This window comes from Sprattus sprattus (genome assembly GCF_963457725.1).
Source record: "Sprattus sprattus genome assembly, chromosome: 7".
Taxonomy (NCBI): domain Eukaryota; kingdom Metazoa; phylum Chordata; class Actinopteri; order Clupeiformes; family Clupeidae; genus Sprattus; species Sprattus sprattus.
The window spans coordinates 3,311,102-3,327,180 of NC_137926.1; the positions used below are offsets into that span (position 1 = coordinate 3,311,102).

Genomic DNA, 16,079 nt, shown 5'->3' on the forward strand with positions numbered 1-16,079 from the left:
TGGAAATCTTTGACCATCAGGTTTAAGTAGAAACAGAACATTCAGTTTTCAGTATATGAAAGTCAAAATGTCTTAGTTGCTCTGTACAAGATACGCTCAGACAAGAAGTAAATGACAGGATTTATAAAAATGGTTTAAGTATTTGATAACGTTTATTAAAGAGATTCTTTCTTATTTTTACATATTTTTATTCATCAAAATACTTTATCTAAAGGCATGCACTGTGTCTTATTATTCTTTAATGTACGTGTTTAAAGCATTCAAGTGACGTATTGAAGTTCTTATCTGACTGTTTTGTAATAAAGGAATTTAATTATCAAATCAATAACTCAATGCAGCATGTCTCGAGATCATTCCACCACTGATGCTCCAAACGCTGAAGACATTTTAGTCGGTGGTTAGGGTTGACCTCCAATAAACAACATGCATTAGAAGGCAACATGTATTGCGGTTTAACCACTCTTGAAATGACCAGAGGGAGTTCCATTGAAAGTCAAATTCAGGGATTGGGCAAAGCATTACCCCTTTCCTAACTCTAGTGCAGACCACAAAGCATCACCCCTTTCCTAATTACCACATTTTTCAAAACAAAAATTTCTATCAGAATTTTCTGAAGCAGATAATAATCAGGATTTACTGGGTTATGATCTGTATGTAGTCTAAATACATACAAGTATGTAGCCTCCAACAGTAACAACTCCATTCATCTTAAAATGCAATTGCTTTCTATTTTATGTATCAAATGAAGGATTTTGTAACCCAGCATAAGTCATTCATAATGTCTACACATGTGTACCATCATTATACAAATTACTTTGTCATGTCAGTAATACATATGGTATTACAGTATGAGTAGTACTCTCACAACGTGGTTAAAGGCCTGGTCTAGTTAAAGACCTGGTCTGGTTGACAAGAAATCATGTTGGTGGCAAGAGAAAGGAATGTCTGTCAAACCGTAACCACTTGGCTATTCTTAATGTTTTCTTGCAAGTGAATAATTGTGTAGTTACTAAGAAACAATAGAAAGAGCACTGTCTGTATAGTCCTGGTTCTCCAGATTCACCACCGCAGTTCCTGAAGGACCACAGGCCTGGGTTGGTTTACCAGTAAAAGCCCAGGGGGCCACAGATGGAAGTATTGTTCTCCAACTTTTCCTGTTAGGCCATTTAAGTCACAGCAAGTTCCAGGATTCCGGGGTGTTGAACTTGTCTCTGCAGTGGAATGACTCGTCTAAGGGTTACTTAGCAAATGCCTGAAATATGTCAGCTTGCGTTTGGAAGACTGTGAGTCATCTCTTTGCAATTAGGGGTCACACCAGTTCTCTGTCTTCCACAAAACTACTATGTGGGAAATGTACAGGCCTGTTTGTAATCCGAAAATATTACGCCTCTTTCCTCTAAAATTCTGGTAATTTCAGGATTTTAGACCCAAACCAAATAAAAGACACACTGCGAGTGTGCCCATCCAAGCCCTACAATAACTGGTTAACATAATATATGACTTTCGGGTAAGGGGGCGGAGACTAACGGGAAATATGAGCGGAAATGTGGACTGACGTAAACATGTTGTCGTGCGTTGAATTCGCAGATTTGTAAATCATGTGTGTTACCTTTCGACAGACCTCTGCCTCGTCCACATGCCTTCATATCCGTATATTTCTCTGTAGGCAGAGACTTAGGGCGGAGTTTGCCCATCAAGCGAAGTAGTGCCTCTGAAGTGCTAGATATATTTGTTCTTGGTCCAGACATGGAATCAGTGGGATAATAAGGATATATAGTGACTTCTTAGGTAATGTATATTATATAAAGTATCCTGTTCTTACATAAACTGTGTTGTTGAATGTATCGTTTGACACTGCTGTTATGAAATCAGGAAAGTAAGACCCTCGACGTAGCCTACTGTAAATTAAGCTAACGTGAGCTATCATACCTAGCAATAGGTAGCTGGCTCGCTGCAGCCGAATTGCCTTTAATGTTCTGACTGATTTACTGGATTAACTTTAATCTCGGAAAGTCTACATAAACATAGTAAATGTTACTTATTTCCCATGATACGACTTCTCATAAAGAAACTTAAGGTTTAGTGACGAATGATGGTCGTTCATGTTATCTACTGAAAGTGGTGCTAGGTAGCACAGCAGTATAGCCTTGTAACTTGACAGCCTGCGCACATTGCATTGGCCAACGTCCCCTGCCTATAGCCACGAAAGATGCTGCATAGTTAGTTATCTTAGTTAATTTATCTAGTTTGATGGTTCACCAAGAAGGATCAACTATAAAATCCCTAAGCAAACGTGTCATTACCACTGATACTATGTTTACAAGCCATATGTAACGGTACCTCCTCAAGGTAGGCTATACCCAAACAACGTCCCTGTGCCTTATAGCACTACGAACATAGTCTACCTCTCAAACACATGTAGAAACTGACATTTCTTTTAAAAAAGAGTGTCGACGATTTCAAAGAGAAGGTATTTAGATACTAACAATAGCTAAGAAGAACCTTCGTTTATTTCTCAATTCACAGCGAAGAAGATGTAGCCTTGATATTATAACCGTGCCTATAACCTGTAGGACAATGGGGGACAAATCGATTACTTCCAGTTATTACAGAACAACCATCCCCTTTTAAATGAACCCTGAAACGTTGATTGTCATTCTTTTTCCAGTTTTATAAAGGAGTCTATTTAAAGTTCACTTACAGTGTGGAGAAAGCTGAAAGTAAAAGCATGTATGGATTCTTGGATTTACAAAAATGAAACGAACAGCTGTGCTGTTTATTTTCCTAAGTGGAAGAGTTCCTTCTTAAATTAAGTCAATATTTAGTTTGACACAGAAATCACCACAGAGATTTAAATATTTTATAAGAGAGGGTCAACCTAACATATTTCCCAGACATGTTTCCACATGATGTTTCTTCATCCATTGCCAAATGTTGTTCAATACATTCATTGACTACTACAGTTGTGGCATAAGAAGAAAGACAAAAGTAGTCTCACACATGCGGTTAATGCAAACTCAACTTCTTCCTTAGCCCGGAACAGTGCTAAGAGTCTATTTATATGTGTCCAGAAAGATAAAACAAATTAAAAGTTTTTCTGCAAAATGCAATATGAGTTCACCAGGATTATGTGAAGCTATAACCAAATGTACAGTGTTTTGTAGGCTCTTTAAGCAGCTGTTGTGTTTTTCACCAAACCATTTCACCACTTTAAGGCCACAGATAGTCTCCTAGGGACAGGCATGTTTCTCAGACCTTTAACTAAAGCACATGTCTGGACACAAACCTCTTGACATTTGGGTGTTTGTTTGGTCACACAAAAATCCACCACAAAAAAAGTCTAGCTTTCCATATGAAAATCCAACCACAACTTCATTAAAATGCCATTCTCCAGTGATGTTTTCGGTTTCAATTTAACACTTCTATTTTGAGCTCTGCCTTGATATGGTGCAAGTTTTGGTCAGAATTTCCTGTAAAGACATGAATTATTTTCACCCACACTACTGGGCTGTCATATATTGGGTTGCCCCCAGATGAACATTGTCATCACGGTAGGATAGTTATGGCTGTGTCCTTTGGTAAGATTCACATCAGATGATATTCTGCCGCATTTCAGTCATACAAAAACTAAATAAGTATTTAACTGTTATTGTCTCCTGCAGGATCTTTGACATCATGGCAGTGTTTCCCTTGCTTCTGGCTGTGTTGTTGCTGCCCAGTGTACATGGTACGTCCCAGAATCATCTTTGATGCTTTCTTTGAGCAGCATCTGATCTATCGGGCTGTATAAACGTCCCCTATCGCTCTAAGCAAATGGAATAGTCTGGCTTGGTTTCTGTGTTGTTGTTGTTTTGTTTTTTTATTGACTAGAGTGTTGTGTTTGTCTTCTCTTGCAGCCTTTCAAGAGAACACTAGGTGTGTAGACATCTCCCCACACCCAGATCCAGAGCAAATATCAGGCCTCCCTGTGGAGCTCGGGAAGGAGTTTACAGCCACCTGCCTTCTGCGCCAGAAGGACCTCAACGCTAACCACATAGTGTGGGCCTATAGCAATGGGCATAAAGTGATCACCCTCCCACGAGAGTCCTACCGGAAGATAAACGATTCCGCGGGCAGCATCACAGTCAACGTGACGCAAGATATGACGGGTTTCTTCACATGCGCTGTTGACCACCATCATACCATCTCTCAAAGCGACTGCAAAGGCTACAGCTATGGAATTTTGCTAGATAGAGGATGTAAGTTAGCATTCTCAATGACCTTCCAGTGTTCGCCTGTGTACGGCTGGTGTGTGTGTTCCATTGACAGTGTTCGCCTGTGTACGGCTGGTGTGTGTGTTCCATTGACAGTGTTCGCCTGTGTACGGCTGGTGTGTGTGTTCCATTGACAGTGTTCGCCTGTGTACGGCTGGTGTGTGTGTTCCATTGACAGTGTTCGCCTGTGTACGGCTGGTGTGTGTGTTCCATTGACAGTGTTCGCCTGTGTACGGCTGGTGTGTGTGTTTCATTGATGTCTCACAGGTGCTTAGTGGTAGCCAGGCCATTTGAATGTGTGTATACCTTAGGTGTCCTGATCACATGTACCTCCATGCAGCGTGTGCTTGTGCTTTTGAGCTTGGGGCTCAGTCTGCCATGGGGAGACCGTTCGTTACCCAGAAGCCCCTAGTGACGTTCAACTGTTCCAATCCCACAGATCCTCCAGAGAAGCCCACGGACCTGACCTGCCAGACAGTCCAAGTGGGGTCCAGGATGTCCAATAATGTCACCTGTCACTGGAACCCAGGAACTAGAGACCCTGTAATGCACACCAACTACACGCTGTATATAGAGGAGTAAGTCAAAGAAACAAAACAGTGACAGAATTTCTTATTTCAAGCATTTTATCCTTCTCATCTCTACATATACAACATAGACAATTTATCTTGAAATCAGTAAAGCTACTCTTAAAACAAGTTCATTTCCCTAAATACAAAAAGATTTAAGAATTATTTTCTCGAAACGTAAAAAAAATGTGCTTATATTCAGCAAATAACAGCACCATCATCTTGAAATAAGGCTATATTCTAGGCAATTTAATCTTGAAATCAGTACTGTACAGCTACACTTAAAACAAGTAGATTTGCCTATATACCCCAAATATTCAAGAATTATTTTCTCTTGGAAATGCTGAATTGAATCATTGAATGAAACTGGTTTTATTGTACAAATTGTGTGTTTATAGTTAACTTTCACCCCCCCTAACTTTGGCCTGGTGTGTGTAGGTCAGGGGATGTGTACCACAGAAGAGAGTCCAACAGCTCCGGGACAGTGGTGCTGAAGATATTCCCACACCATATGGACGTGAAGATCTGGGTGGAGGCTGAGAATCGACTGGGGAAGGCCACCTCTGAGGTCCTGAATCAGGATGCAGATAGTTTGAGTGAGTTTGACTGACCGACAATTCCCAGAGAAAAGACAAAACAAAATAAACAGAAAATAACCAAAAGAGGTGGGATGGTTGTTTTAATATATGTCTGTTCTTGCAGTCAAAACGAATCCGCCAGCCAAAGTGAGGATTATTTCTGAGCAAGCCATCCCAAGGTCTCTTCTCATTCAGTGGAATCATACCATCGACCAAACCTATGTGATGCTGAAGTACAACATCAGGTTTTGTGAGAAAGACTCGCACACTTGGTCTGAGGTACGTGTCTAATTCACAGAATGCTAATAATCAATCAATAATCAATAGACTGGCTGGTATTGTGAATATGTCAGCGCTAACTACGGTGCCTTACAAAAGTATTCAACCCAATTGAAAGTCTTCACCATTGACTGGAAAAGAAAGGATACTTACAGATGTTTTTCCAATCACTATTTGTATTGTTTTATTGAACATTTATGCTGCTAACTGCATCTAGGGATTTGCATATGTGGAAACGGGAGTGTGTTTGCTTCTTTGATCATTTTATTTGTCTTCCCGAATGCTACAGGTGCCTCGGAAGAACACGAAGGACTACCAGGACTCCTTTCGGCTTCAAGAACTGAAGCCCTACACTGAGTACATGGTGCAGGTGCGCTGTAAGAGCCAGAAGGATTTGGGTTACTGGAGCGACTGGAGCCGCAATGCCACGGCCCGCACGGCTGAGGACCGTAAGTCCGCATGAAACACCTGCTCTTAGACCAGCCGCACGAAACACCTGCTCTTAGACCAGCCGCATGAAACACCTGCTCTTAGACCAGCCGCATGAAACACCTGCTCTTAGACCAGCCGCATGAAACACCTGCTCTTAGACCAGCCGCATGAAACACCTGCTCTTAGACCAGCATGAAACACCTGCTCTTAGACCAACATGAAACACCTGCTCTTAGACCAGCAGCATGAAACACCTGCTCTTAGACCAGCATGAAACACCTGCTCTTAGACCAGCATGAAACACCTGCTCTTAGACCAACATGAAACACCTGCTCTTAGACCAACATGAAACACCTGCTCTTAGACCAGCAGCATTAAACACCTGCTGTTAGACCAGCAGCATGAAACACCTGCTCTTAGACCAGCAGCATGAAACACCTGCTCTTAGACCAGCAGCATGAAACACCTGCTGTTAGACCAGCAGCATGAAACACCTGCTCTTAGACCAGCAGCATGAAACACCTGCTCTTAGACCAGCATGAAACACCTGCTCTTAGACCAGCATGAAACACCTGCTGTTAGACCAGCAGCATGAAACACCTGCTCTTAGACCAGCATGAAACACCTGCTCTTAGACCAGCATGAAACACCTGCTCTTAGACCAGCATGAAACACCTGCTCTTAGACCAGCAGCATGAAACACCTGCTCTCAGACCAGCATGAAACACCTGCTCTTAGACCAGCAGCATGAAACACCTGCTCTTAGACCAGCATGAAACACCTGCTCTTAGACCAGCAGCATGAAACACCTGCTCTTAGACCAGCATGAAACACCTGCTCTTAAATTGTGTGACTTTTGTTGATTGACAATTGATTGAACAGTTGATTTGAATACATTAATTACACAACCATGGAAACAGCTAGTGGTCCAGAAGAGATTAAGTTCTGCATTTGTAAACTAAATTCTAGTGGTGCCGGCATGTTCTGACTGTGTGTGTGTGTGTGTGTGTCCAGAGCCTTCCAGTAAGCCGGACCTATGGATGAACACCACTGTCGATGGTGATCAGAAGATCGTCCAGGTCTTCTTGAAGGTAAAGCCCAGTGACCTTCCGCCACTTTTACAGTCAGGAGTATGAGCGACGTAGCCTTGATTCCTTCGCAGTAGTGTACTTGTGTGCACTTCACGTGGGATGTTTTAATCTCTTTAAGTCTTTCAGAAATTCGATTGTATGCGCGTTCTTTCCTTCGTGTGTAGTATTTTACATTTGTCCCCCCCCCCCCCCCAGAAACCTTTGGAGTCAAATGGGAAGATCCTTCAATATGAGATAAAGATCGTTCAGGGTGGCGTAACCAGAGAGCCTCCCTCCCTGCTTCCCTTTGAGGGTGAAAAGCCTTTCCAACTGTTTGAGTTCACCGTGCCAAGGCAGTCGGTCGCTTACGTTAACGTCACTGCAAACAACTCCGTAGGGTCCTCGCCCCCAGGGGATCTAGCTGTTCCATGGATGGCTCTAGGTACCGAAGATTTCACTTTCAAAGTCCAAATAAATGTATTACTGTTTCAGTATTATTGCCATGTCATGTTTTTATCAGCCAGAGCCGGTGCGATTCGTAATGGCACCTGTATTAATTCCTAACGACATCAGACGCAAATTCCGCAGATGTTAGTGGCTTTAAGTCTCTGTCTCTATGCATTTCACCCTGGCCTTTAAGTCTCTGTCCTAATTGGTTTCACCCTGGCCTTTAAGTCTCTGTCCTAATGGATTTCACCCTGGCCTTTAAGTCTCTGTCCTCATGCATTTAACCGTGGTCGTATGTGTGTGTGTGTGTTTGTGTGTGTGTGTGTGTGTGCAGAGCTTCCTGCCGTGTCGGACGTGGGTGCGTTGGCCCAGGACGGGCTGCTGTGGGTGAGGTGGAGCGCCCCCGTGCTGAAGGGTCTGCCAGTGGAGTACGTGCTGCAGTGGGTGTCTCTGCTGGACGGGGCGTGGGACTGGCAGAGGGAGCCGCGCAACGCCACCAAGGCCTGCGTCAAAGGTGAGAGAGAGAGAGAGAGAGAGAGAGAGAGAGAGAGAGAGAGAGAGAGAGAGAGAGAGAGAGATATGAGAGAGAGAGAGAGAGAGAGAGAGAGAGGGAGAGGGAGAGGGAGAGAGAGATATGAGAGAGAGAGAGGGAGAGAGAGGGAGAGAGAGAGAGAGAGAGAGAGAGAGAGGGAGAGGGAGAGGGAGAGGGAGAGGGAGAGGGAGAGGGAGAGGGAGAGGAGAGGGAGAGGGAGAGGGAGGGAGGGAGGTAGGGACGGAGGGAGGGAGAGAGAGACAGGAGTGATGTTGGCGCCTAGGTCAAAGCTCCACGTAATTTTCCCCATTCACGGAGTGCACTGAAGTGTGTTGGAAAGCTTTGTGTTGACTGTGGGCTACAGCCAGCTTGAGGGGTACTACCGAGACGTCTTCCGATCCTAGTGTGACCCCTTGACCTCTTGTGTGTCTAGGCAACCTGCAGCCCTTCGTACCATACAACGTGACCGTGGTCCCCATCTACCACCGCCGGTTCAGGGACATGCACCTCAGGCTGCCTGGGAGAGCCGCCACCGTCACCACGTATCTGGAGGAGGGGGGTAAGCATGGGGTTATTGATTAGGGTTATTGATCTTCTGAGCTGGAAGTGCAGTCTGCCATTCCAGTCCCATACACTTTTGGTATTGTTTAAGGAGTTGTCCGTGATTCCAGTCTCATACACTTTTTGTATTGTGTTAAAGGAATTGTCTGCCATTCCAGTCCCATACACTTTTTGTATTGTGTTAAAGGAGTTGTCTGTGATTCCAGTCCCATACACTTTTTGTATTGTGTTAAAGGAGTTGTCTGTGATTCCAGTCCCATACACTTTTTGTATTGTGTTAAAGGAGTTGTCTGTGATTCCAGTCCCATACACTTTTTGACTTTAGACTTTGACTGAGAACATTTGGACACATCCATTTTATCTGTAAACCTTTCACACATTTACTGCAGGCAAGTGTCACTAGGTTAGGTATGAAATGGCAAAACCGGTCTTTAACACCCGGTCTTTTACCACGTCGCTGCTCTAGTGCCGGACGTGGTTCCAATGGCAGAAGTGTTGCAGACGTGGAAGAGCAGTGCGGAGCTGCTGTGGAAGGAGATCCCCCTAGTGAAGCAGCGAGGGTTCATCACACACTACATCATCATCTACGAGAGCAAAGGCGTCAAAACTGGTGAGTGTAAAAAAAAAAATATATACTATATATTTATTTATTTTTGATCAGCAGAAGAACCCATCTTATGGCAGTGGTGTTGGCAGCACTCATTAGACTGAATGTGTTTGCATGAATCTGCAGCCGAGGGTAGAGGCGTCATGTTGGGAATGGGCTCTTGTACTCGTTTACTATCATGTCTCATCATTTACAACTTTCTTCTCTTCTCTTCTCTTCTCTTCTCTTCTCTTCTCTTCTCTTCTCTTCTCTTCTCTTCTCTTCTCTTCTCTTCTCTTCTCTTCTCTTCTCTTCCCTTCCCTTCCCTTCCCTTCCCTTCCCTTCCCTTCCCTTCCCTTCTCTTCTCTTCTCTTCTCTTCTCTTCTCTTCTCTTCTCTTCTCTTCTCTTCTCTTCCCTTCCCTTCCCTTCTCTTCTCTTCTCTTCTCTTCTCTTCTCTTCTCTTCTCTTCTCTTCTCTTCTCTCCTCTCCTCTCCTCTCCTCTCCTCTCCTCTCCTCTCCTCTCCTCTCCTCTCCTCTCCTCTCCTCTCCTCTCCTCTCCTCTCCTCTCCTCTCCTCTCCTCTCCTCTCCTCTCCTCTTGAATTGTTCTATTGTGTTCCCAGCGGAGACCGTGGCTCCAGACATGCACTCCCTCATACTGAAGAACTTGACCAAGGACACAACCTACAAGGTTCACATCGAGGCCTGGACGGCGGCAGGCTATAGAAAGAGCGACTTCTTCTACATGAGCACCCCAAAGTATGGTGAGTGAACCGCCTGTGTGTGTGTGTGTGTGTGTGTGTGTGTGTGTGTGTGTGTGTGTGTGTGTGTGTGTGTGTGTGTGTGTGTGTGTGTGTGTGTGTGTGTGTGTGTGTGTGTGTGTGTGTGTGTGTGTGTGTGTGTGTGTGTGTGTGTGTGTGTGTGTGTGTGTGTGTGTGTGTGTGTGTGTGTACATGAATGTGTGACTTCTTCTACATGAGCACCCCAAAGTATGGTGAGTGAACCGCCTTCTCTGTCTGTCTGAATGTCAGGGAAATAACCCTAAACACGCACTATTTTACCTCAGAATAAAGACGCCACAAACCAGAGCAAAGTTTTAACAGAATTGTTTTACGCCCTGGATCCTAGGCGGAGAATCGCCTCTGCCTGAATTCTGACCAAAACAATCCTTTTATTGAACATCAGTGGTTTACAAAATACATTGACCACTCCCAGGTCTTTTACGATGTTGCCATCTGGTCTCTGTTCCCCAGAGATAAAAATAGTAACCTAAGAACCCCTCACCCAAACTCTGGGTGTCTTCCTCTTTAACACAACAATCAAGAAGAGTTCACAAAACACATGGCATCTTACAACACAAACTCAGTCTTAACCTAAACATTTCATGACCCCTCGGAGTTTCACATCCCCCCTTTCTCACAGACTCAGCATTCCTCTCAACAGAACAAAGAAACAGCTGAGAAATCCATTTAACAAACTCAAACACATATCATGATAATACTTATATAGAATATTTCTTTCACACTGAAGGACGGCTCCGTGCCTCAAGTCAGTACTTCATCGAGTCGCCCTGCAAGCGAGCTCCAAATTGAGACAGTCTTAGTTGTCAGAAGCCTTAGTTGATGTTCAGCTGAATACAGTTTTGCGGAAAGGAATGAGGCTGTGCTAAAATGTAAGGATAGGGGATGATGTGTCTTTGAGGGTTTCAGTGAGGTTGGAGGTTGGAGGTGAAGTGAAAAGACATGAATCTAAACTCCTCTCATCTTTTTCCCCCCAGATCCAGGCGAGATTGAGTTGATTGTGGTGTGCGTCTGCTTCGGCTTCCTCTTCTTCACCATACTGACCTTAAGGCTTTGCTTCAAGAACAAAGAGACGTGAGTCCCCTCCCTGAGCACACCACACCGATCTTGGCACACCACACCGATCTTGGCACACCACACCGATCTTAGCACACCACACCGATCTTAGCACACCACACCGATCTTAGCACACCACACCGATCTTAGCACACCACACCGATCTTAGCATACCACACCTCCCTTAGCACACCACACCGATCTTAGCATACCACACCGATCTTAGCACACCACACCGATCTTAGCATGCCACACCGATCTAAGCACGCCACACCGATCTTAGCACGCCACACCGATCTTAGCACGCCACACCGATATTAGCACGCCACACTGATCTTAGCACGCCACACCGATCTTAGCATACCACACCGATCTTAGCATACCACACCGTTCTTAGCACACCACACCGATCTTAGCACACCACACTGATCTTAGCACACCACACCGATCTTAGCACACCACACCTCCCTTAGCACACCACACCGATCTTAGCATACCACACCGATCTTAGCATACCACACCGATCTTAGCACACCACACCCATCTTAGCACACCACACCGATCTTAGCATACCACACCGATCTTAGCACGCCACACCGATCTTAGCACACCACACCGATCTTAGCATACCACACCGATCTTAGCATACCACACCGATCTTAGCACACCACACCCATCTTAGCACACCACACCGATCTTAGCATACCACACCGATCTTAGCACGCCACACCGATCTTAGCACACCACACCGATCTTAGCATACCACACCGATCTTAGCATACCACACCGATCTTAGCACACCACACTGATCTTAGCATACCACACCGATCTTAACATACCACACCGATCTTAGCACGCCACACCGATCTTAGCATACCACACCGATCTTAGCATACCACACCGATCTTAGCATACCACACCTCACTTAGCACGCCACACCCATCTTAGCACACCACACCCATCTTAGCATACCACACCGATCTTAGCATACCACACCCATCTTAGCATACCACACCCATCTTAGCATACCACACCGATCTTAGCATATGTTCCCCTTCTCACTGGGCTCTGTCCTCCCACCTCTGTGTTTACTGCCATCCTGCTCTGTGTTGTTGACACCGTAGATTCTTAATCTTCTCGCCTAAATTAGTCAGATCTCACATGTGTTGGTAAACTTGTAAAGTTCTTCTGTGGACTTCCTATAGCAGACTCTTCATTGAAGATGGAATTAGATAGAATGGATAGATGTCATAAATGCCCTAATGCCTAATAAGGTGGTTTACTGTGTCTCTGTTTACTGTGTCTTCAGTTTACTATGTCTTCAGTTTGTTTACTATGTCTTCAGTTTGTTTACTGTGTCTTCAGTTTACTATGTCTTCAGTTTGTTTACTATGTCTTCAGTTTGTTTACTGTGTCTTCAGTTTACTATGTCTTCAGTTTGTTTACTATGTCTTCAGTTTGTTTACTGTGTCTTCAGTTTACTATGTCTTCAGTTTGTTTACTATGTCTTCAGTTTGTTTACTGTGTCTTCAGTTTACTATGTCTTCAGTTTGTTTACTGTGTCTTCAGTTTGTTTACTGTGTCTTCTGTTTGTTTACTGTGTCTTCTGTTTGTTTACTGTGTCTTCTGTTTGTTCACTGGGTCTTCTGTTTACTATGTCTTCAGTTTGTTTACTGTGTCTTCAGTTTACTATGTCTTCAGTTTGTTTACTGTGTCTTCTGTTTGTTTACTGTGTCTTCTGTTTGTTTACTGTGTCTTCTGTTTACTGTGTCTTCTGTTTACTGTGTCTTCTGTTTGTTTACTGTGTCTTCTGTTTACTATGTCTTCTGTTTGTTCACTGCGTCTTCTGTTTACTGTGTCTTCTGTTTGTTTACTGTGTGTTCTGTTTGTTTACTGTGTCCTCTGTTTACTGTGTCTTCTGTTAGTTTACTGTGTCTTCTGTTTGTTTACTGTGTCTCTGTTTGTTTACTGTGTCTTCTGTTAACTGTGTCTTCTGTTTGTTTACCGTGTTTTCTGTTTGTTTACTGTGTCCTCTGTTTACTGTGTCTTCTGATAGTTTACTGTGTCTTCTGTTTGTTTACTGTGTCTCTGTTTGTTTACTGTGTCTTCTGTTTACTGTGTCTTCTGTTCGTTTACCGTGTATTCTGTTTACCTTGTCTTCAGGCTCAAGAAGAAGTTCTGGCCCCAGGTTCCTGATCCCTATAACAGCACTGTGGCTAAATGGTCTCCGGACCTATCAGCCAGGGTAAGCAGGCTGGGGTGTGGGGGGTACACACACACGCGCACACACACACACACACGTACACACACGTACACACACGTACACACACGTACACACACGTACACACACGTACACACACACACACACACACACACACACACACACACACACACACACACCATTGGCATTATTATGGAGTTGCCCCCTTTTGTAGCTGTAAGTACCTCCACTCTGCTGGAAGGCTTCACACACGAGTTTGGAGATTGTGGAGTGTGTGTGTGTGTGTCTGTGTGTGTGTGTGTGTGTGTGTGTGTGTGTGTGTGTGTGTGTGTGTGTCCGTGTGTCTGTCTGTCTGTGTGTGTGTGTGTCTGTGTGTCTGTGTGTGTGTGTCTGTGTGCCTATTCAGCAAAAGTGCATTTATGAGGTCAGGCACTGATGTTGGATGAGAAGGCCTGGCAAGAATAGATAAGAAAAAAAAGGACAAAAAACAGAAATACATTTAATTAAAAAAAGACAGACACAATAATAGATTAGATATGGTAACACACTTACAGCTGACTGGGGCATATTTTGCAGATATGTCACAAACTGAATGGTGTTAAAGGTGGCCCCCTATGGCCATACCATGTTTACAGTCACCAAAATACTTAGGAGACGTATCCACATACTTTTGGCCGTAGTGTGTGTGTGTGTGTGTAAAAAGTGCTTAGTAGAGCTGTTACTTGTTAGCTGGCTAACCGTGTACCATGGAGAGTCTACCAGTAACAGTGCACTGGTGTTTGATTTATTTATTTGTTTGTTTGTTTGTTTGTTTATTTATTTATTTATTTGTTTGTTTGTTTGTTTGTGGTTTGGCAGGCGGGTACGCCCAAAGAGACGACGCTGGGTGACCTGAGTGTGGTGGAGGTGGACGTGTTCGACCAGAAGTCGCTGTGTGACGAGGACAAGACGTCGCTGCCCGCGCTCAAGAAGGACAAGTACCTGTCGGAGGAGCACAGCAGCGGCATCGGAGGCTCCTCCTGCATGTCCTCGCCGCGCCAGAGCGTCTCCGACAGCGACGAGGCCGACTCGGGCCAGACCACGGCCAGCACCGTGCAGTACTCCTCCGTGGTGGGCTACAAGGGCCAGACGCCCGGGGGGGGAGCCGCCTCCACCGCAGCCTCCTCATCTTCATCATCATCATCATCCTCCTCCTCCACGGTTACCGCCGCCACCCCGGCCCCGGCACACACCTTCGCCCGCTCGGAGTCCACCCAGCCCCTGCTGGACTGCGAGGAGCAGCAGGAGGGCAGTGGGCAGAGCGGGGCGGGCAGGGGAGGCGGCGGCTCCTTATTCAGGAGGCCCCATCGCGGAGGATTCGGCGATGCCGGCGACGGCAGCGGTGGTCCGACGCAGCTGCACCCCTCGGAGCAGGACGAGCAGGACTCACTGGAGTTCGGTCCGGCCGAGGACGCCGCCGCGGTAGAGCAGCCGCAGACGCAGACGCAGCCCGCCGCCACCCAGCTCCCCCGCCCGTCCTACATGCCCCAGCAGAGCGGCTACCGACCCCAGTGACCCCAACCTTACCCCCCCCCCCCCCACACCTACCCATAACACCCGTCACCTCCGTCATTCCCCGAGCACGTGCCTTTGTTTTACTGACAGCCGCAAAGAGACTTTTTTGCAAGTGCAACAGCCATGAACTGACATCCACTGTTTTAATTTGTTTGTAATTCATACCCAGTCATTGACAGCTGCGTTTTTTGCACTTCAATAGAAAAAAAGCGTGTAAGCTTTTAGGGACTGACAGACTAACCTGAGTCAAATGACATTTCCTGGTCCTCTCCTTCGCCTCCCCCCCCCCCCCCCCCCAACTCACTCTTTGTTACTGACCCACCCCCCCCCCCCCTATCAAAACAGAAACTGGCAAGAGTGAGGAGGGGTCTTCCAGTGTCCTGACCATTCACGTGTTGTGTCTTTGTCTTGTATACTTGTATACTTGTATAGTTGTATGTATGCCTTGAGCCTAGCCAAGTGGTTGTCCAGCAGTGATAGAGATGTACAGAAAGTACACCAGTATTCATTAGGATTTCATTTAAGATTTCCCCCAGGAGCTGTAGAAACGTGAACGGAAGGATCTACTTTTGTGAAATTCGAAGAAAAAGCATGAGACTTGACACAAGGAGTGCATTTAACTTTTATTTTGCACACCGTTTTTCGAGGCGTTTCTAATATTATGAACAATATCAGATGTCTAGGCTGAATAAAACGAACACATCGCATCATGCGGTTGGAGAAGAGGACATCATGCCAGCTGGCATCATGCAAACTGATATGGGTCTGACGTATTAATGATTATGTATTTCTCCCCAAAGTTGACTTCATGCAAACTGAGAAGTGAAATGGGTCTGACATATTAATAATGATGTATTTTGGCCCAAAGTTGACTTCATGTAAACTGAGAAGTGAAATGGGTCTGACTTATTAATAATGATGTATTTTTCAAGTGTACCGTATTGTCTTTTGCCTTTTTATTAGCCTTAAACTTTTTGAGTGCATTTTTAGCCACCTTATCATGGTCATTTGTTAAATTCAATGCTTTAGTTTGCACATTTCTTTTATCCTACATAGTCACAAGAGGTCAAAACCTTCTGTTGAATTATACTTCAAAAGTGATAAAGGTGATATATGCAGTAGGAGAGTAAATCTCACTAACC

The 16,079-nt window shown here is 44.9% G+C and overlaps 1 protein-coding gene across 1 annotated transcript; it reads left to right on the plus strand.

Annotated features, from left to right (window-relative positions):
* Positions 1-1,684: 1,684 nt before the first annotated feature.
* Positions 1,685-15,177, plus strand: il6st (interleukin 6 cytokine family signal transduce). Its single transcript, XM_080841512.1, has 16 exons — positions 1,685-1,788; positions 3,663-3,727; positions 3,897-4,238; positions 4,693-4,831; positions 5,261-5,418; positions 5,525-5,679; positions 5,969-6,128; positions 7,126-7,202; positions 7,398-7,623; positions 7,963-8,142; positions 8,594-8,719; positions 9,188-9,331; positions 9,930-10,070; positions 11,084-11,180; positions 13,326-13,407; positions 14,242-15,177. Exons 2-16 carry the CDS (start codon positions 3,676-3,678, stop codon positions 14,935-14,937), a joined length of 2,775 nt encoding a protein of 924 aa, XP_080697638.1. The 5' UTR covers positions 1,685-1,788; positions 3,663-3,675; the 3' UTR covers positions 14,938-15,177.
* The last annotated feature ends 902 nt before the right edge of the window (positions 15,178-16,079 follow it).